We start from the raw sequence: 23,107 nt of genomic DNA on the forward strand, positions 1-23,107 counted from the left end.
AAAAAATGATTTCACATGACTTTAAAGACATTGTACATCAGTGAGTGTATTCATTTTTTATCCTTTTTTAAAATTTTAAAAAATGTTTGTCTTACTCTTCTTACTGTCATTCCCAATTCAGTGAGTATATTCCAAGGACAAAAAGAAAGGAATACAAAGAAATCCTCAACTATATTTAATAATTTTGTTAGCAGTAGTATTGGCATTTTTATTTTACACACATATTTAAAATATATATATTAATATTCTCAGGAACCAAAGCTTATAGCATAAAAGAAATTAAATAAAAACCTACAATATTAAATTTGAATTGGAAATGTCATTATGAACTAATGACATATTTTTTCTGGAAAAAAAAAAAAAGCATATTTCCTACTTCGGTCCACTGGAAAGACCTAACAGCAATGACAGTCCAGTAGCAATTAACATCTCATCTCAGACTATGAACTTTTTACCATTTTCTACTCTAAGGAGCCAGGGCTGCTTAGAGAAATAGCTGATGTCAAGTCTCGGGCAGGAAATGTACAAGGAGAGTCTAGGACATCTTTTTACACCAGAGAGCAAAGAAACCAAGAAGATTATGTCAAAAGGATATAGGAGCCAACTGGAAGGGGCTCCCACTGGCCAAAGATGGGTCAAGTTTGAGCATCAAAAATAGAAATACTAACCAAAACAATGGATTGAAACTTTCAAATATATAAATATGAGTTCATTATATTAAAATATATTAATTGATCATGTGTGATCTCTGGACCAGAAGCATCAGAATCACCTAATAACTTGTTAGATGTGCACATCAGGGGCCCTATCCCCAGTTATTGAATCACAGGGTAGAGCCCATCAATCTGTGTTTTAATAAGCTTCCAGGTGATTCTAAAGCATACTGAAGTTTGAGAACCACTGCTCTGGATATAATTGCCAGTTTACATGAAGTAGAAGGGTAAAGAAACATGTTAGATGATACCACCAAGGCTGTAATTAGCCAGAATCACATGGGCAATGCTACAGAATTAATGACCTTTACTAATAAATCAGTAGGATTGGGGTGGGTTGTGTATTTTTAGCTGCTGGTCTTCTCAAACTAAGTGGATATAGGAGCTTCAGGGGCTCACCATTTGGAATGCAGATTTTTACTTAGCCATCTTCCGCTATCCCCATTTACAGTGTGGCACTTCAACCTAGCCCTCTTCTTGGTCTCTACATCTAAGCCTGTCTTTATATACATATATATATATATCTAGGGTGGATTGTTTTTTTTCTCACCAGTATCCCTGTTTGCAAACATTTAGGATTGTTCCTTTTCTACTCTGCTGAATTATTTGTTGTTCTATTTATTTCCATCTTTTTATGTTGTCATTTGCTATTTTAGATGACACTCTGTTTATCAAAAAAGGGCTTTGAGTTTTTCTAATCTTGGTATCTCTTATTTAAGGGGTAGGTTTTCAAAAGGAGTGGGGGAAATTTTGGGACTCTTGAACTGGAAAGTCTGTTTCCCAATTTGATTTGACTATACAACTTTTTGGCATGTCAAGCACCTTTTAATTTCCTGGAAAGCTAGTGTGATCTATGGAAGACTTATTTGGGAAGTGTTTCCCCTCCCTCCAGTACAATCTGCGTCTGCCTCCATAACCTCCTTCAAACTTCTCTCTCAAGGTCACCAAATACCTCTTTAATGCTAAGTCCATTGGATATGTCTCAATTCTAACCCCACCTGCATTTCATAGAGTTAACTGCCTCCCGTCTTGAATTTCCTTCCCCTTGTGGCTTCTTTACTATCTTAGTTTTGTGTTCCCTTCAAACCAGGATCTGAGACAAGAATTTGGATACAAGTAACTTATTTACAAGGCCGTTTCTAAAAGCATTAGAGTTGAACAGTAAGAAAGGGAAAAAAGGAAAGTCACTAAAGGTGCCTTAATAAGCTGGTTAAATGCTGTGGGCAAACTGGAGCTCAGTTTTGTCAGCAGCCCTCTGAGAGACTGTGGAACACATCACAGAGTTGTTCCATTGAAGAGCAAGGAAGCTGGGGTATTTATCCACCAATTTCTCACTAAGGCTCACTCCTGGGGAGTGTTAACTCCCTGGTATTTTCATCCTGCCCATTATATAAGGGCAGGATGAAACATTATACTGCAGAAGTTTGAAGTAAGAAACAAGCTTCATCTAAATAAGCTATTTAGAAAGCTACAGAGTAAGCTGAGAGAATATGGGTGAGGCATCAATATTTACTACTTTTACCAATGCCGTTTTTATTATCCCCTCACTTTCTAGACCATTCTTTCTCAACACGTTGTTGGTTCCTGTTTTGCCCTTACCTCTTAAATTTTGGTGGTCCACATGAAGGATCTGTTCTTGAGCTTTGGCTCTTCTTCTTCTCTACCATTTCTCTGGACAATCTCATCCTTGTCTTGGCTTCAGCCACTACATATACTTCAGATTTCCAGCCCTGGCCTCTCTCTTGAGCTAGACCCATGGAGTCATTTATTCATTCAACAAATTATTTTTCAACAGTTACATAATATGCTAAACTTGATGCTGGGAATGTTAACAGTGAACTATACATATTCCTGGCCCTTGGAGTTTATATTCTAGTCAAGCCATATAAACAAATACATAAATAATAAAGATTATGAAATATTATGATAAGCACTACAAAGTAAACTGGGTGTTGTTGTTATGTCTGGTTGGAAAGATCACTTTACATAGATTAGCCAGGGAAGTTCTCTTTAAGTTACTGGTCTTCCCTGAGGTATGAGATTTAGCTAGCCATGTGAAGAACTGAAAGAAAAAGACTTTCCGGCAGAGAGCTAAAAGAGGCCAAGTGAAATGCAGTGTGTTTAAAGAGCAAAGAAGCTAGTGAGGTTGAAGTATAATAACCAAAGCAGAAAATGACATGAAATGAGATTGGAGAGGCAGGCAGCAATTGGGTCATTTGGAGGCTTGTTAAAGTTGTGTTCTTCAGAAGCAGACGTTGAGATAGACGGTATTTATTAGGCATCCTTATGAAAGGAAGAGGAAGAAAATAGGAGTGGACAGAGGACAAAGTCGAACTGTGATGTAGGCCCAACAAAGCTTCAGCTAATTTAGTAGGAAGCTCTGGAGCAAGTATTGCCCATCAGAGTCTTTGTACATCTGGTTGAAATGGCCGGGCCTTTATGGCCCTGCCTGCCTGCCTTGTTCAGTTACTGGATGTGGGCTGCTCTGGAAAACCATTAGAAAGGTGGCTACAAGCTGTGGCACATGCTAAAATTGTTGACAGCTGCAGACTGTCTGCTCACAGCATTCACTGCAGCTGGGAAGCAAGTCCTTCCTTGAAGAAGGGCTTATCTAAATATCTCCATATTTGCCACAGGCAAGTTTGGATTTTGTTTCAAGGACCCATTTAAAGGGTTGTTAGTGAGAAGTGGCATGAAAGGTCACTCTGATTGCTATGTGGACATTAGATCATAGAGGACCAAGGAGACTTATTAGGAGGCAATAATAGTCCAAGCAAGAAATGCTATTGGCAATAGAGATAAAGAGAAATGCACAATTCAAGATAAATTTTGAAGGAAGAATTGATAAAATTTAGTGCTAGGTAAATGTAGGAGGTAAAGAAAAATAGGAATCATTTTAGTAAATGTACACAGTTGTGTAAGGGAAGCTGATTTAGCTGTTGCTGGCTGAAGTGCTTCTTCCCACCATGAGGACATCCCAGTAACAGCCTCCTCCCCGCTAGATCGTGCCCACTGGTGTGCATTTGATATGTCACAGAGACTACTTTGAGAGTATAGTAATTAACTTTTAGGACTTCCGGTTAGCTGGAAGGCTCCTCTCTATGTTCATGAAGTAGAGTGTTGCCTTGGAGCTTGCTTTTATCTTAGCATGTGAAGAAAGGGAGATCAGGCCCTGTTGAAACAAGGCAAACCTTCTAGGGGTCAGGGAAACACTGTAGTCAGGCAGCAGGATACCTGTATGCAAAGCCATGTGTGTGGCTTGCTGAGAACTGTGCAAAGAGTAATGAGTAGTAGAAGGAAAATATGGTGGAGGCAGAAACTTGTTTCAAGTGTAGTCTAATTGTATGGCCTTAAGTTAGCCCTCTGAGCCTAAGGCATCTTTGGACATATTTAATTTAACATGTTTGTTAGACATCCACCTCCACCCAGATAGTTGGCTATGTTACTCTGGAGCTTGGGGAGCAGTCAGGCTTGAAATGAATTTGAGCTTCTTCAGCATATGTAGACAATATTTAAACTTGGAATAAGAAATGATTACTTTGAGAGAGAATACAGATACTCCTTAACTTACCATGAGGTTATATCCTGATAAACCCATTGTTAAATCAAAAATGCATTTAATACACCTAACTTACCAAATTCATAGCTTAGCCTAGTCAACCTTAAACCTGCTCAGGACACTTACATTAGCCTGCAGTTGGGCAAAATCATCTGGTAACACAGTACACTGTGGAGTGTGGGTTGTCTACCCTTGTGATCAAAGTGATGACTGGGAGCTGCTGCTCAATGCCACCACCTAGCATGACGAGAAAGTATTGTATGGCATATCACTAGCCTGGGAAGAGATCAGAATTCAGAATTTGAAAATACAGTTTCAACTGAAGGCATGTCGCTTTTGCACTATCATAAGTTGAATCATTGTAAGTCAGGGACCGTCTGTATAGTAAAAAAGAGGGCTAGAATTGAGTCCTTGAAGCATTTCAGTGTTCTGAAGTTTGGCCAAGAAGGAGCTAACAGTTTGATAAAAAGATATTTGGATATTTTACAGACAACTTAAATTTGGTATGTTTAAAGCAGAACTCTTTTTCTGTGTTTCCTACCATGGTTAATGGCATTATCTGTTGATAGCGACAGGAGGCAGCCAAATGCCTAGGCTAATAGGGGCGGGTCCCTGGTGAAACCCCACCATCAAGCCAAAAACAGCCTGGAGGCTGAAGACCAGGCTGCTGGTCCCAGATGAAACCTGCAACCCAGAGTGAGAACTTATGTTCCTGTTTGCCTGCCCTTTCCTAATTAATTCTTTTTGAATAATGCCTTTTAACAATTGAATGTTGCCTTTTCCAGTACTCCCTACAGCCTGTCGCTTTCTCATTCTGAGCCCATAAAAGGCTCCCGACTCAGCCATATTAGGGGTACTTTCCCACTTTCAGATAGGGGGACCACCCCTACATCCCCTCTCCACTGAAAGCTGTTTCATCACTCAAGAAAACTCCCTGCCTTGTTCACTCTTCAAATGTTAGCACATCCTCATTCTTCTTAGATGCGGGACAAGAACTCAGGAACCAGTGTGTAAGCCAGACTTGGCCCAAGTGGGCCGAGTAGGTGGGCTGTCTCCTGCAGCAGGTAGGGTGGTCAAGCAAGGCCTGGGCGGGGCATCGCCAGCCAGAGTTCCTCAGCTTGCAAAGTGTCACTGTCATCACTGATTAGAAACAGGGATTGTCCTCATCTCCTTCACCTCTACATATTGGTGACTAAGACCTTTTTCCTATTGAATATCTTAACAATCTTTTTTTGTCTGTCTCAATACCATTGTCTTGGTTCCTGCCCTGATGATTTTCTTACTTGCATTTCTGCAGTGGCCTGCTATCCAATTTCTCTATTCCAGTCTTGCACCTCTCCAATCTAATTTCTATAGTTGCTAGAGTCATCTTTTTTAAAATATGGGATAAACATATAAGTCTCCTGCTTATGGTTGCCAGATTTAGCAAACAAAAATACAGCATACCCAGTTAAATTTTAATTTCAGATGAACAAGGGATAATTTTACATGTATGTCCCATATAATTTTTAGGACATAAATACTAAATTATTTGATGTTTATATGAAATTCAAATTTAACTGAGCATCCTGTATTTTATCTGGAAATCTTGCTCTTCCTTCAAAGCCCAAAATGTTTCACCATCACTTTCAGGGTGAAACCTAAATATCCTAACACTGCATTACAAGATTCAGCATGTTCTAACCCCTATATACCATATGAATTTTATCTGGAAATCTTGCTCTTCCTTCAAAGCCCAAAATGTTTCACCATCACTTTCAGGGTGAAACCTAAATATCCTAACACTGCATTACAAGATTCAGCATGTTCTAACCCCTATATACCATATGAACCACTCAGTCAGTGTCCTGAATTTGCTTTGCTGCTTTACTCCTTCATACCTCTGATCACATGCTTACATTTTCTTAGAATGCCCCTCTCTTCTTAGTTCTCTGGTTGATTCTGATTGATTATTTAATACTGAAGTATCACCTTCTCTAACCCTCCAGTCCACACTCTGGATAATAACTGGGACACCAGGGCTGGGTGTGGTGGCTCACGCCTGTAATCCCAGCACTTTGGAAGGCCAAGGCAGGCGGATCACCTGAGATAGGAGTTGGAGACCAGGCTGACCAACAGGGAGAAACCCCGTCTCTACTAAAAATACAAAATTAGCCGGGCGTGGTGGCACATGCCTGTAATCCCAGCTACTCTGAAGGCTGAGGCAGGAGAATCACTTGAACCTGGGAGGCGGAGGTTAAAGTGAGCCGAGATCATGCCATTGCACTCCAGCCTGGGCAAAAACAGCGAAACTCCGTCTCCAAAAAAAATAATTAATTATAATAATAATAATAATTGCGACGCTAACTTTTCTTCTGCATTCTCATAACATTCTTTGTTTTATATGATTGCAGAATTTATCATATTATAATTTAATTTTTTTAAACCTGCCTCTCTTCCTTAGATTGTGAGTTCTTTGAGTACAGGGTAAAAGTTGTGTCTTTTAACTCAATCCTTGGCACTTAGTGGGCTCTCAGTTAATATATGCATGAACCAATCAGTTAGTGAATGGGAAAGTAGGAAAGGACCCATAAGCATTAGCCACATAATTGGCCATTGGAGCTTACCCAGCTCTTCCCTATGGTACCTCCTTTGACCATCCTCTTTGTTCCTCAAAGATGCTTCATAAGAATAGGAACTAGGTTTTAATCTCTGTATCCCTAGGCCCTTAAATTGTAGGTGCTCAGTATATATTAAATGAATGAATGAATGAATGAATGAAAAACACATGAATGAATAAGTATATCTTTCAGGGCCGCAGCTCCTGTTGTCCCCTGTAACGAGTCCTAGAGGGTGCTGCCTCTGACCACATTTTTTATTCTCTAGGGCAAGCTCTATATAGCCTAAGTTGTAGCTTCTTTATGTCTTACTTCTTCTCATCCAACTCTTCTTCCCTCTCTCATCCTAGGCCAGAAGAATTCTTTTCCCCCGACAGCAGCTGGCACATAACAGCTCAATGAATGTTAGCAATCATTCACAGATGGAGCCGTTTCTTTCCTCCAGGGCTCTTGCCTTTCTGCCATTTCTTTCTCTCTCTCTGAGGCCAAGCCTGGAAAGCCATGGGGACCTGACATTGCTTTTTCTCCCAGGGATTATGGTCTTTCCTCTTCCCACACAAGAGAGCAAGGTTTTCTTTGTCTCCCACCAGAGTAGTTCAATTAAATAGGACTAGCATTAAGTGACTTTAATTATTTTTTATTAATGTTTAACTGCTAAATTTCTTTTTCAATTAAATAATTGTGTCTTTATGCTCAGAGGCCTTTTTTGCATATATATGGAAGTTCATTTATTTTATTAAAGGAAATACCACCTGCAAAACTATTAATGACTTGAGCTCTGTGATTAGTTCATTTTAGTGACATTTTGAGATTTAATAATTAATCTGGCTCAGGTTCAAAGAAAGAAAACTTAATGCCAGAAATTCCTAGCCAGCAAAGAATATAAACAAACCATACAATTGTCCCCTCAAATGACAGGAATCATTGAGATAGCCTCCTTGCAATTAGAAATGTTTTTAAAAAATGCATGAGGAAGGTTCAAGAAAGCATGTCAAAACAACAAAACTCAGTGTACATTCTCATTATTGTAATTGATCAAAGGATGTTTGCAATAGACTTGAATTTGAATAAATTAAATGTGACATTGATTTGGCAGAGGCGTACTAGTGATTGGCAAGAACATGTAGCAGGAGCAGCTTCTGCTAAAGCATAACTCACTTGCCTGTTGTTTTATTCTAATCGATTTCTTAGCAACCCAGTACTATCATACTAACCTAAGCTCTGTCACTTATTTACTCTTTGGGTTTCTACTCCCATCCAGGCAAGATTAAATTTATTTTTGATTACTAATCTAGCAGGTGTTCTCTTGGGCCTGAATACAGAATACCTTTTGGTGATCTATGCACCTCCCTCTTTTTTCTTCTTTCTTTCGTAGATGAAAAAGGGTGATCTACTAACTTATTTCATCCTGGCAGTTCAACTTGTAGAACTAGAAAATGTAGTTTAATTAAACAACTTGGCAATAAAATTCAAGCTGAGACATCACTATAGCATTTGCTAGGCTTGAATTGTTTCTCAGCATGTTATAAAATTAACACTGTAAAAGAATATTCAACTCTGAACGTTTTGAAACACCAAATTCCCATTATAATTTTATAATTATATTGAGGATTGGGGGCTGTGTGGTATATTCTGGGAGGCTACTTTCTGGGTGTGACCATCTAATAGTAAACAAATGTTACTGGTATGGGGTCCCAAAACATACTTCATGCCAAATTTCACTTATAATCTACATAAATCGTTCTGTAGTCTATGAAAAACATTTTAATTGACTCAAAGGCAATGTACTCATACTTTAAAATTTTTAATATTTATTAAAATAAAAATTATTCACTAGTATATATAGTTTAAATTATGGAAAGAAATTAGTAGAGCTGTCAAGGTCAAATTTATGTCTGGTAAGCAGTAAAAAATGTGTGCATTTGGGTATATTTAGTAATTGAAATATTTTTATGTCTTTATCTTATGTGTACTTTGAAAAGTATGTCTAGCTCCAGTAGATATTAAAGATATATGTACATTTAGCTTTTGTCACAAATGTACCGCTAATGTATAATTTTAAATTATAACGTTTTATAAATCCAGTTTCTCATTTTTTATATGTAATATAACTTGAACTTTATAAATAAGCTATGGTTTTGTTCCAACAGAAGACTGAAAAAGAACCCAGTGACATGGGCCTAAGACTGACTCCTGAGCCTCAGCTTGCTCTTGAAAATAGTAAACTTTCTAACAATGAGGCGCTGTTGAATTTACTTTAAACTATATTTAGATTTTGTCTTGGCATGTGTTTTGAACTTCAGTTTGAACATAGTTATATATGATATACTTGGAATTCACAAGTACTTGAAGCTAAATGGAGACCATTTATAAATACTAAACTTTAGAGGAGCATGGAGCCAGAACATTAAAGATGAAATGGCATATTTTGTGTGTGTGTGTGTGTGTGTGTGTGTGTGTGTGTGTTCAACCTGCCTTTTTTCCACCTGGATTCATAACATTTTTAAAGCAAAGTTCTAATTCCCTAATAAAGGGCTGAGCATTAACTCTATTCCATTTCCATGTCTATCAATATAAAAATTATTCAAATACTTTTGAAGTCCTATTATTATGGAATTTTATGCTTACCATGAATATTATACCATCAGCATCATATATATGTACATATAAAGTATTACTGAAACACTCTTTCATAGAAGAATTCTCAGTTAACTAGGTTTGAGCCTTTTAAGGAGAAAAATTGGGCTAAGGGATTGAAATCTTGAATGATGGTTTGAAAACAGTTATTCATTTTTATTTATACACACATTACACACAACATAAAAAAATACTAGTGACATTTTACATATCTTAAATTAATAAAAATGGGTAATTTATAATTTCTGTAATTTGTATTTACCTTTTCTTGTTCATTAAGTATACGTATAATAACAGATAATATTCCTAAAAAATGTTTTGTATATATACTTAGACCTGCATCTAAATATTTGATTCCATTTAATAGTATAGACTGAGAAATATTCACTCCCACACCTCTGATCTGAGTGTGGCTCCAGAGAAGCAGAATGATGGATACCTGAGGTTGAAAACTCTTTGGGTAACCTTTGAACCTATTCAGATATCTCTCAGCCCTTCCCTTTCCCCAATACTCATCAAGTAATCTAAACTTATCTTCCAGTCATGATAACTTCATCAGAGAGCACTGGTCATCAGCTCTTAACCTTCCCTCAGATATTAGAGTGCATTTCCAAAGCCCAGGTTTAAATAGCTATAGTTTTCTTTCTCTCTCCCAACACATCATTGCAGAGACCACTAGTATTTTTCTGCCATTTGTTTTACCTCCTCTTTATAATTCAAATATCCACTTATGTTATCTAATAACTTCCATAGCAGTAAGTGTATATTAAAGCTGAATTCCTTGCCTTTATGGAAAGTTAATGTATAGTAGGATTTTGCATGAGGGACTGTATGATTGGAGCAGAATAACTACTTATTATATCATGGTTAATGTCTGTGAGTGAGCTGTAAGTCAGCATGTTAGTAGATTCCATATTTAAGCTTTGTTTTTAAAAAAACAAACTTTAAATCTCTTTTGTCATTACTACGCATAGTAAGTTGCAGCATTGAATGCAGCAATAATACAGCTACCAAAATGGCTCTTAACCAGGGCTCTTGGCAAAGTAACAGCATTGGAAGGGACTTGAGCCACAACCTTTTGGGGGCTTAAGTTCACATCACTGAGTAAATGAATAGTACACTATAAATAACCATTAACTACATTACAAAAACAACGATGAGCTTGTTAAAGGCATTTAGATCTTTTCGCTTTTTCTCTTTTTTAATCTAATCCTTCACAAACAATTATAATTTATATTAAATTTTGACCAGAAAAATATATAAATTCAAACATTAAATACATGCAAGTTGAGCAGCTCAAATTCGAAATCCAAATTGCTCCAAAATCCAAAACTTTTTGAGCACTATTAAGGCGTTCAAAGGATTTGGGGATACTTAACTGGTAAGTAAAAAGCAAATATTCCAAGATCCAAAAAATTCTAAAATCCCAAACACTTCTGTTCCTAAGCATTTCAGATAAGGGATACTTACCCTGTAATACTTTTCACAACTGATAATTTGTTTTCCCAATATTAAGGCTCCATAAACAACTCAAGCCTAAACTAATTTGCTCCAGCTGAACACCCCTGAAATGAGAGAGATGGTCACAGAACATTGGTCATTCATAACATATACGTTTAAGGAAAGTTTTGACACACAGATTTTGATACAGCTCATGCCTTTTTTTAATTTGTCAGTATGGTTTCTTTCTCTTCTTCCCTGAGATTGGTGGAGAATGATATTCTTCAATATTTCACTCCAGGAGACTCTTTAAATGACCCTTTTAGAAGGGGTTGACCTCATGGAAGACTCTCAATTGTCAACTCCATGAGGTTCTGCTTCAAGTGGACAAGAAGGCCATTGTTGATACACTGCTCTATATCCCTAGTCAGGGGAGCCAAGACAGTGGTATAAAACATGGAAGCTTTGGTGAGTAGAGACTTTTTGTTGATGGGAATAAGGAGGTAATAAGGCAGAGTGTTGTTAATTTGAGGGCTGCACGTGGTAACAACAGCCCTTTTGTTTCAGGCTGTGCGTCTCCTGAACCAGGTTCACAAAGCTTGAGAAGTTTGCTTGGCAGTATAGTCATGACTGGCCTCAAAATCCATATTGGTATTTTCAGTGGACAGTGTAACAATGCTTCTCGTGTGCTCAGGGTATCCAGCACCTAGCAGAGTGTCCAAAACTCTGGTGTTTTTCTCTGTAATGAAGTCCTTCATTCTGATCATTTCCAGTGCTATTCGTTCTACAAGGTTTCCATCTTGTATCATTTTCCTTCAGTTGAAGTATGTCCTTTAATTTTTCTTGTAGTAGGTATTTGTGACAAATTCAGCTTTTGTCTGAAAATATTCTTGTAATACCTTCATTTTTAAGATATTTTCACTGGATATAGGATTCTAAGTTGTTTCTGATGAGAACTCAGTGTTATTTCTTATCTTTGTCTTTTGTATAAGTGTCTTTTTTCCTGTGTCTAGTTTTAAGATTTTATCATTAGTATTTAGCAATTTGATTTGGATGTGCCTTGGTTTTATGATTATCCTGCTTGGGGTTGTTGAGCTTCTTAGGTCTGTGAATTTATATTTAGTCATTATTTTCTCTTCTCCTTCCATGACCACATGTATATCAGACTGCAAAGTATTGTCCAATAGCTCACTGAGGCTCTGTTCATTTTTTAGCCCTTTTTTAAAACTCTCTCTTGCTTCAGTTTATGTATTTTCCATTGTCTTATATTCAGATTCACTGTTCTTCTACAGTATCTAACCTACCATTAAGCACTCAATTTTTTTATTTCATAGGTTGTTTTTCACCTTGAAGTTATATTTGGTTCTTTATAACAGTTCCCATTTCTTTCCTCATGTTGATTTTTTTTCTTTAAGTCTTTAGACATTTTTATAGTAATTGTGATAACGTCCTTGTCTGTTGATTTCATCATTTCTATCATATCTAGGTCTACTTCTGTTGACTGGTTTTGGGTCATCCTTTCCTCTTCACCTCTTGATTACATGATGAACATTGAAATATTATGTTTAGCATCTCAGTTTTGTTGTCTTCCTTTAGAAAATACTGAGTTTTGTTCTGGAGGGCCATTAATTGACATGTGAACCAGCCCAAACTTTTGGAAGCCTTTTTTTATTTTTTTTTTTTTTGAGACAGGGTCTCACTCTGTTGCCCAGGCTGGAGTGCAGTGGTGTGATCTTGGCTAACTGCAGCTTTGACCTCCTGGGCTCAAGTGATCCTCCCACTTCAGCCTCCCAAGTAGCTGGGACCACAGCTGCATGCCACCAGGCCAGGCTTGCTTATTTATTTATTTATTTATTTATTTATTTATTTATTTTTGTAGCAACAGGGTTTCACCATGTTGCCCAGGCTGGTCACAAACTCCTGGACTCAAGCAATCCACCCGCCTCAGCCTCCCAACGTGCTAGGATTACAGGCGTGAGCCACCACGTACGGCTAGAATCTTACTTTTAAGTTTTGTTAGGGTAGATCTAGAGCAGTGCAGTCCAATCCAAATTTTTGCAATGATGGAAATGTTTTATAACTGTACTTTCCAATATAGTGGCCACTAGTCATATTTGGTTATGAAATACTTGAAATGTGGCTAGTATAATTCAGTAACTGAATTTTTTATTTAATTTAAATGGTATGTGGCTAGTGCCTACTGTATTGTACAGCATAGTTCTCCAATAAGCTGTACTCTCATGCCAGTTTAGCCCTACACCTAAGGAGTGACCCTTCCGGGATCTTTACAATGTCTCAGGTGTTCAACGAGCTCTCCCTGGCTGGTTAGAACTTGACTTTTTCCTAGTCCAGTGCAAGCTCCAGCAATTTTCAGCCTATAGTTCCCCAGTATTCTTTAGTGAGAAGTTGTCCTTCCTGCTTTATGGAGTTTCACCCCGCACATGGACAGCTTAATATTCAGCTGAACACTCAAGTGGGTTACTATGCAGATTTCTAAAACTTACTCTGTGTATTCTGGTACTCCACCTAACATATCCCAGCATATTCCAGCTTTCTCAGGCTCCCTAAATAACCATCTCTATCTCTCCGTAAACCACCATCCTCTGGTTGGGTTCCCCCACCCTGTGTAGCAGCCAGTAATGTGTCTCCAGCCAGAAAGCTGGGATGATATAGGGCTTATCTAATTTGTTACTCATTGATGCCCTTCAGGGATCACACTACTGTACTGCCTGTTGTCCAGTATCTGAAAAATGTATTTTTGTCCAGTTTTCTAGTGGTGTCATGGCAGGAGGACTAGCCTGGTACCAGTTATTCCATCTTTTGTCTGAAACTAGTAGATTACCTCTTACTTACTAACATCTGTACCCATTTCAAAGAGAGATGTGTACAAGTTTGGTATGTTTATTTTTTAATAGAATGAAATCACTATTTTAAGACATATTTGTACCTTCTTCTGTTGTACTATCACTGCCCAGTAGCCAGTTCTTTCCTAACCTTTACAACAGCCCACTGAAAAAGACATTATCTCCATTTCACACAACATGAAAGTGAGACACAGGGAAGTTAAATAATATTCACAGAGTCACACAGCTGGTAAATGGTAAAACTGGGATTTGTATTCAGTGGTCTGGCTTCAGAGCCCAAATTCTATGCCACTATTGAGAAACATTCAGAGAATAACAATGTGAAGAGTATACATATGAGTAATTTGAGGTATAAATATTTATACTTACATAGTCACATATAAACAAGATTCAATTTTTAAATCAATAGTGTTTGGCTTACATTAGAATATGGAAAAATCTGTAATCTGCATAAACTTTTCAATCTTTAAGGGAACTCTAGAGGTTACTTAAGGGGAACAAAAGGAAGATACTTCCATTTGGTATTGTTTGTTTATTCATTTATTTTTTGAGACAGAGTCTTGCTCTGTCACCCAGGCTGGAGTGCAGTGGTGTGATCTCAGCTCACTGCAACCTCCATCTCCCAGGTTCAAGGGATTCTCATGCCTCAGCCTCCAGAGTAGCTGGAATTACAGGAGTACACCACCACACCTGGCTAATTTGTGTATTTTTAGTAGAGACAGGGTTTTGCCATGTTGGCCAGGCTGGTGTTGAACTCCTGACCTCAAGTGATCTGCCCGCTTTGACCTCCCAGAGTGCTGGGATTACAGTCATGAGCCACCACACCGGCCCATTTGGCATTGTTTTATAAAAGCTTACTCACCTTGTAATACATAACTATCTTAGGAAACATAATACTGTTATGAGTATAAGCCCCATTTTCAGATAAAGAAACTGAGACTAAAAAAGTTAAGTAGCTTTCTTGGTGTCACACCGCTAGCAAATGGTAGATTTGGGATTGGAACCCTGTCTGAGTCAAAGAATTCCCATGTGGATTGTCACCACAATGTTATTTTTTTTAATGAATAAGTGAAATATTGGAAGCAACAGTAGAGGTAGTTGTTAAGTAAATCATGGTACAATACTAGTGATAAAATACCATTCAGCCATCTTCTTTTTAAATGTTAAAGAAAAATATTTATTGGCAGCAAGATAAATAAGTAAAATGATGAATATTTGTTTTTAAAATACAAACATTTATGTGAAGAAAGACGCCCGTTCCTGCTTTATCCTTACACAAACACTGAAACATACTGTTATTTGATAAACGTATGGAGATATAGGGTGATATTGTTAGAAGGAATTGGAAGGAAAAAACTTGCTTTTTGGTAGTTTGTATTTGAAAATAGACTTTCTTAAAAGTCTTTAAGGTCTACAATTCCTATCCTGTTTTCTCCACCTAACTACTTTCTTATCAATTCCAAATATTTTCATTGTTGTTGTTTGGGGTTTTTTTGTTGTATTTGAGATGGAGTCTTGCTCTGTCACCCAGGCTGGAGTGCCGTGGTACAATCTCAGCTCACTGCAACCTCCACCTCCCAGGTTCAAGTGATTCTCCTGCCTCTCAGCCTCCCGAGTAGCTGGGACTACAGGCATGCGCCACAATGCACAGCTAATTTTTGTATTTTTAGTAGAGACGGGGTTTTCCCGTGTTGGCCAGGCTGGTGTTGAACTCCTGGCCTCAAGTGATCTGCCCGCCTCAGCCTCCCAAAGTGCTAGGATTACAGGCATGAGCCACAGAACCTGGCCCTTCAATTCCAAATATTTACAAGACCGTATTTCCTTTCATAAATGATTTATGTTCTGTTTAATTTTGCCTGGTACCAGTTAACGTTTTTGGTACCAGTTTTGTTTTTTCAGAAAAACAAAAGGAAATTCTTTTTTAGGAAAAATTATAGTCTCCATATTTTTCAACTCTGAAATCTTTAACCATCTTCATATGTAAAAATAATTAATATATTCAGATTGGCTTTTCATTTGCCTCAATAGCTATTATAAGAAAGTCTTAGAAGAGTAACGTTGAATAAAGAGAAATTATGTGAAAGCAAGAGAAACAAGAACAGAACTTTGCTCTCCATTTTCTTTTCATCAAAAAGCATATGCATGTACCAACTGTAAGACTGCAACTATAGAGGTGACATAAATAAAGTAGGCATGGGCAGAGCTTCAGGTGACATGACTGATCTATTATACAAAATCCAAGCAAGCTCCATACCAATTTCTGAGTATCCTCTTGCTACTTGAGTTCGGTTACTAGTGGAAGTTTAACCTGGTCCTGAACTTTTCATTCCACTCCAAAGAACGAACTTCCATTAAGACACAGGAACTTGAATTTTTGTCTACTTCCGCTATTTCCAGTATGATATTGAGGAATTTCCTTTGTGATACATCGTCACCTTACATAAGAATTCTAGAGGGTATAGGAAAAAGAAAACCTGATTTCTCTACTCTCACCCTCACTTGTAGCAACTATCCAGAAGCTCGCTTACTGTGGTGATTAAACTACTCATGGGGAATTGCTGTGTGTTGTGAAAATTACAAGAATATTTATAAATATTGTTCTTTCCTGCACATATTTGCTTTGAGGGAGAAGTTTCATTAGATGGGCCCTTCTTCACATCTAAAACTAAGTCTATAACACTAAAACCACAAAAACTTTTCCCCCTTTAAGTACAAACTATTATTTTAAATGTTACTTTAATATCAGAGCTTACCTTTTTAAGGGACTATACAATCAATATTACTTGAAATTCACTTGAGAAACAGAAAGGTGATATCATACATTTAGATATCCAGATGTTGCCCTTTAAGTGACTTTTTTTTAAAGTTTTGAAATTTTAAAAATACTTGAGAGAACTTTTTTTTTTGGTCAGTGTTGTCAGATATTAGTTACATTAACATTCTAATTTCACATTACAAATAACATATTCTTAAAATTCAGATAATACAGGTAAGCAAAAAGAACATTAAAACATTTCACACATTTAGAAATGCATTGTAAAAACAGAAGGAATGGACCAGGCATGGTGGCTCACGCCTGTAATCCCAGCACTTTGGGAGGCTGAGGCGGGCAGATCACCTGAGGTCAGGAGTTCGAGACTAGCCTGACCAACATGGAGAAACCCCGTTTCTACTAAAAATACAAAATTAGCTGGGTGTGGTCGCACATGCCTGTAATCCTAGCTACTCGGGAGGCTGAGGCAGGAGAATCACTTGAACCTGGAAGGTGGAGATTGCGGTGAGCCGAGGTTGCGGTAAGCCAAGATCACACCATTGTACTCCAGCCTGGGCAACAAGAGTGAAACTCCGTCTCAAAAAACAAAAAAAAAAAACAAACAAACAACAACAACAAAACACAGAAGGAATGAATAAAGACCAAAGATGTAATTACTGTATTGCATTTATTTTTAAGATACGTATCTTTTCAAATATTAATATCTCTGAAACTGTGTGGAATTTGCCTTTCTTAATGCTATAGTGATGCTTCTTAAACGTGATGGTCTTTTATTCAAGGAAATACAGTAACAAAGGATTGATTGTAATTTTGGGTATAGATCCTCCTAGATAGAATTCTGAGGAACAGAACTGCATTGTACAATCTGTTTGCATAGATTTGAGAAAGTATTTCCAATAGCAAAGAGCCTCTCTGCAACAGTGTCTAGGGCATGCCAAACCCTGATTCCATTTCTATCCTCCTCCTTTCCTGCCATACCACTCCAGAAGAGAAAGGGAAATATTAATAGATGAGGCTTGGTTCTGGTACTACAGAGGGTAACGTTAGCATTCACATGTCTGAACAGCAAAGAAAAAAAAAAGGGTAGTCACAGTACTTCTTTCTCACCAGTGGAAAAGTACAGTCACTGACTTTTAGGGCAGAAATCAGTGTTAAGCTTAGGAAATCTTTCATAGAGTGTCTCGGGATTTTGTGTAATATTTCACATTTGTTTGTTTCATTTTTTGGGTAGTAAATATTTCTACTATAGGGTGCTTCATGTCTATTATAGCATAAAATCAGGACAGAACTGTTTATGTAACATTAGTATGTAGTCATACAGCTTTTTCAAACTTATATACATATCTATATATTATTTAAATGCAAAGTATGTATGTATATATTTATATGTATATAATATGTATTTTATTTTTATTGGCTATTTTTATAAAAGCTTTTTTTAACTAGAAATTTAATAATTTCTTCCATTTATATATACATGCAGGAAATACTAAAGAATGAAAAACACAGAGAAGAAATCAAAATAAAAAGCCAAGATTTTTATGAAAAAGGAAAACTCCTTAGTAAAGAGACCAATGAAGAACTCTTGCCTCCACCAGTTCAAACTCAAATTAAAGGCCATGCCTCTGCTCCACACTTCGGAAAGGAAGAACCCTCAGTGGCTCCCAGCAGCACTGGCAAAACCTTTCAGCCAGGATCCTGGATGCCACGAGATGGCAAGAGCCACAATCAATAAATGCATTATGGTCAAATCTTTTCAGGTATATGGATGTGACTATTTTAACAAATAAAAGAAGTCAAAAGTTAATTACCTTGTATTTTCTGAATGTACAATAGTTTCCTATTCCATTAATCTTAAGAGTTCATTTTTAGTATGCACAAGAAATGTGAGAGTATGTACTATAGAAACCTAACTTCTTTTAGACTTAAATCCTTCATTTGACTTAGTCATTGTTATTTATGAATTTGCTTAGATATGTTTTTCCCTCTTTGGATTACTCCCTTGAGAAGGATCCTGTAGCTGTGAATGCTTAGTACATTTTGGATCTTTATGATCATTTGGGAACCACTCATAGATAGAACTGGGTACAAATAATGAGGGTAAAATAGTGAGCTCTCCCAACTGATCAAATATAGGAGAAAAAAGAATGAAGATTCTTATTTCTGGAGAGGTGACCTGTAAGATTCTAAAAGACTAATCAAAAATGTGAACTTGGATAAAACATGTAGAGGCAAAGAAAACTTAGTTGATAAGTGAAAAAAAACCACTAAGACCTTGATGAGAGGATGGGACAAAAGCTAGCTTATGGTGGGACTCTGGTTGGAATTTGAAGAGAGGAATTAGGACCCATAGAAGTATACAATCCATAACAGAGTCTGAAAGGACAGTAGAGAAAGAAATAGTGTAATAACTGGAGTTCCATGAGAACGAAAATTACTTTGAAAAAATAGAAAATTGGGGAAAGCTCTCAAAAAGCAGAAATTAATTCCACGAGAAGACAGAAGACAATGTACATGTTAAAACATTACATACAAAAGTACATTAAAAGGGCCACACATTTTCTGGAGTGTACAACCAAGTTTTTGTTGTTATTCTAAAACAGTTTTTCTCACAATGTTTGGCATACAATAGATGCTCAATATTTGCTGAACGAATGACCCAAATTTGTGTGTGTGTGTGTGTGTGATTACGAATGCTTTTATTTTCTTTTGTATTTTTTTTTATTATTATACTTTAAGTTCTAGGGTACATGTGCACAACGTGCAGGTTTGTTACATAGGTATACATGTGCCATGTTGGTTTGCTGCACCCATCAACTCATCATTTACATTAGGTATTTCTCCTAATGCTATCCCTCCTCTAGACCCCCACCCCCCAACAGGCCCCGGTGTGTGATGTTCCCCTCCCTGTGTCCATGTGTTCTCATTGTTCAGCTCCCACTAATGAGTGAGAACACATGTTGTTTGGTTTTCTGTCTTTGTGATATTTTGCTGAGACTGATGGTTTCCAGCTTCATCCATGTCCCTGCAAAGGACATGAACTCATCCTTTTTTATGGCTGCATAGTATTCCATGGTGTATATGAGCCACATTTTCTTTATCCAGTCTATCATTGATGGACATTTGGGTTAGTTCCAAGTCTTTGCTATTGTGAGTAGTGCTGCAATAAACATACATGTCCATGTGTCTTTATAGTAGCATGATTTATAATCCTTGGGTATATACCCAGTAACGGGATTGCTGAGTCAAATGGTATTTCTAGTTCTAGATCCTTGAGGAATTGCTACACTGTCTTCCACAATGGTTGAACTAATTTACACTCCCATCAACAGTGTAAAAGTGTTCTATTTCTCCACATCCTCTCCAGCATCTGTTGTTTCCTGACTTTTTAATGATCACCGTTCTAACTGGCATGAGATGGTATCTCATTGTGGTTTTGATTTGCATTTCTCTGATGACCAGTGATGATGAGCATTTTTTCGTGTGTCTGTTGGCTGCATAAATGTCTTCTTTTGAGAATTGTCTGTTCATATCCTTTGCCCACTTTTTAATGGGGTTTTTTCTTGTAAATTTGTTTAAGTTCTTTGTAGATTCTGGATATTAGCCCTTTGTCAGATGGGTGGATTGCAAAAATTTTCTGCCATTCTGTAGGTTGCCTTTTCACTCTGATGACAGTTTCTTTTGCTGTGCAGAAGCTCTTTAGTTTAATTAGATCCCATTTGTCAATTTTGGCTTTTGTTGCCATTGCTTTTGGTGTTTTAGTCGTGAAGTCGTTACCTGTGCCTATGTCCTGAATAGTACTGCCTAGGTTTTCTTCTAGGGTTTTTATGGTTTTAGGTCTAACATTTAAGTCTTTAATTTATCTTGAGTTAATTTTTGTATAAGGTGTATGGAAAGGATCCAGTTTCAGCTTTCTACATATGGCTAGCCAGTTTTCCCAGCACCATTTGTTAAATAGGGAATCCTTTCCCCATTTCTTGTTTTTGTCAGGTTTGTCAAAGATCAGATGGTTGTAGATGTGTGGTGTTATTTCTGAGCCTCTGTTATGTTCCATTGGTCTATATATCTGTTTTGTTACCAGTACCATGCTGTTTTGGTTACTGTAGCCTGATAGTTTAAAGTCAGGTGATACCTCCTGCTTTGTTCTTTTGGCTTAGGATTGTTTTGGCTATGTGGGCAAAAAAAAGATTTTTGGTTCCATATGAAATTTAAAGTAGTTTTTTCCAATTCTGTGAAGAAACTCACTGGTAGCTTGATGGGGATAGCATTGAATCTATAAATTACCTTGGGCAGTATGACCATTTTCACGATATTGATTCTTCCTAACCATGAGCATGGAGTGTTCTTCCATTTGTTTGTGTCCTCTTTTATTTCGTTGAGCAGTGGTTTGTAGTTCTCCTGGAAGAGGTCCTTCACATCCCTTGTAAGTTGGAGTCCTAGGTATTTTATTCTCTTTGTAGTAATTGTGAATGGGAGTTCACTCATGATTTGGCTCTGTTTGTCTTTCTTGGTGTGTAGGAATGCTTGTAATTTTTGCACATTGATTTTGTATCCTGAGACTTTGCTGAAGTTGCTTATCAGCTTAAGGAGATTTTTGAATGACCCAAATTTTTATGCTCTGAATATCTTGGTTAAGCATTAACAATGAATTCCTAAAAACACATAAATTAAAATTTTTACTTAATAGCAGATAAAAATTTTAACTGCCTAAGAAATACACTACAGAGACATAAAACTGCATAAAACATTTATACTAAAACAAATAATCAAATGACAAAATCACCACACTTAATGACAAAAAGCGCAACATTCCAGCAGCCCTGTTATGTAATATCAGGTTAAATATTTTATCTTATTACATCATTACAAAGTGATACTACATTTTACCACAGAGGCAAAAAAGGAACTAGTCACTAGGTAATATGAAAGGAGATATATACAGCCAGCAGGGTTGCTCAGACCTGTAATTCCAGTGCTTTGGGAGGCAAAGATGGGAGGATTGCTTGAGGCCTGGCATTTGAGACCAGCCTGGGCAACATAGCGAGACCCCCATCTCTATAAAAAAAATTTTTTTTTTTGAGATGGAGTGCAGTGGTGCCATCTCGGCTCACTGCAACCTTCACCTCCAGGGTTCAAGCAATTCTCCTGCCTCAGCCTCCCGACTAGCTGGGATTACAGATGTGCGTAACCACGCCCAGCTAATTTTTGTATTTTTAGTAGAGACGGAGTTTCATGACCCCGTTCGAGACCATGTTGGCCAGGCTGGTCTCGAACTCCTGACCTCAGGTAATCCAGCCGCCTCAGCCACCCAAAGTGCTTGGATTACAGGCATGAGCCACCACGCCCTGCAGCAAAATTTTTTTTTTAATTATCTGGGCATGATGGTGTCTACCTGCAGTCCCAGCTACTTGGGAGGTTGAGGTGGGAGGATCACTTGAGCCCAGGATTTCAAGGCTGCAGTGAACTATCATCAGGCCACTGTACTTCAGCCTGGTGACAGAGCATGACTCTGTCTCTTAAAAAAAAAAAGGAGATATAATTTGTGATATAGTTGGGACTGTGAATTCAGATTAAGATGTTCTTAACTCCTAGACTGGATTGTAGAGAAAACTAAATGTTTTAACACACTGGTGTTTCTACCGCCAAATTCCTGTTATCTCATTAATTGCATTCCATATACACCTTTTGCAAATGTTTACCATATAGTCTGTGTTTCCCAAACTTTGGGTATTTGACCATGTGATCCCTTTTAATATGTTTGAGAAATGCAGAATTTGTCCTTAAATATTTATTCTAGATATGAAGTAAATCAGCATGATTCTATAACCAGTAGCAAATATAAAAGCAATCATTCCTAAATAGGATCAAATTTCCTCCAACTTAGAACCATATAAAATATAAGGTCTATTTCAACATTAGGTTTCCAGCCCACAGCTTCCTGTGCTTTTTTTTCAGACGGAGTCTCGCTCTGTCGCCAGGCTGGAGTGCAGTAGCATGATCTCGGCTCACTGCAACCTCTACCTCCTGGGTTCAAGCAATTCTCCTGCCTCAGCCTCCCCAGTAACTGGGATTACAGGTGCGCACCACCACACCCAGCTAATTTTTGTATTTTTAGTAGAGATGGGATTTCATCATGTTGGCCAGGCTGGTCTTGAACTCCTGACCTCGTGATCTGCCCGCCTTGGCGTCCCAAAGTGATGGGATTACAGACATGAGCCACTGCACCCGGCCTCCTGTGCTTATTTCTAGTTTGCTTATTATAAACAAGTAAAATTTAAAATGTCCTTATATATCTGATAACTAGTAATATGCTGAAAGTCATCATATGGATACTATAGCTCAAGTTCTGACACACAAACTTTTATTTATTTGCTGATTTTTGATAAAATGTTTGTTACAGGCAGCCAGGGGACAGCTTTCTTTCTCCCCCAAGACCAGCTTTAGAATGGTAATTGATTGTACTTACAACTTCAGAAACAATGTAATAAGTAAACAATTTCTTAAAAGTATTCTAGATAATAGCA

At 37.5% G+C, this 23,107-nt stretch overlaps 1 protein-coding gene across 1 annotated transcript in view; it reads left to right on the plus strand.

Moving 5' to 3' along the window:
• Positions 1-18,390, plus strand: part of NDUFAF2 (NADH:ubiquinone oxidoreductase complex assembly factor 2) — a 206,806-nt gene extending 188,416 nt beyond the window's left edge. The window contains exon 4 of the mRNA XM_002815588.4: positions 18,067-18,390. Coding sequence (XP_002815634.3) covers positions 18,067-18,318 — 252 coding nt within the window. The 3' untranslated portion in view covers positions 18,319-18,390. The remainder of the gene's footprint in view (positions 1-18,066) is intronic.
• Positions 18,391-23,107: the final 4,717 nt, after the last annotated feature.

This window comes from Pongo abelii, chromosome 4, assembly GCF_028885655.2.
Source record: "Pongo abelii isolate AG06213 chromosome 4, NHGRI_mPonAbe1-v2.0_pri, whole genome shotgun sequence".
In the NCBI taxonomy this organism is placed as follows: Eukaryota; Metazoa; Chordata; class Mammalia; order Primates; family Hominidae; genus Pongo; species Pongo abelii.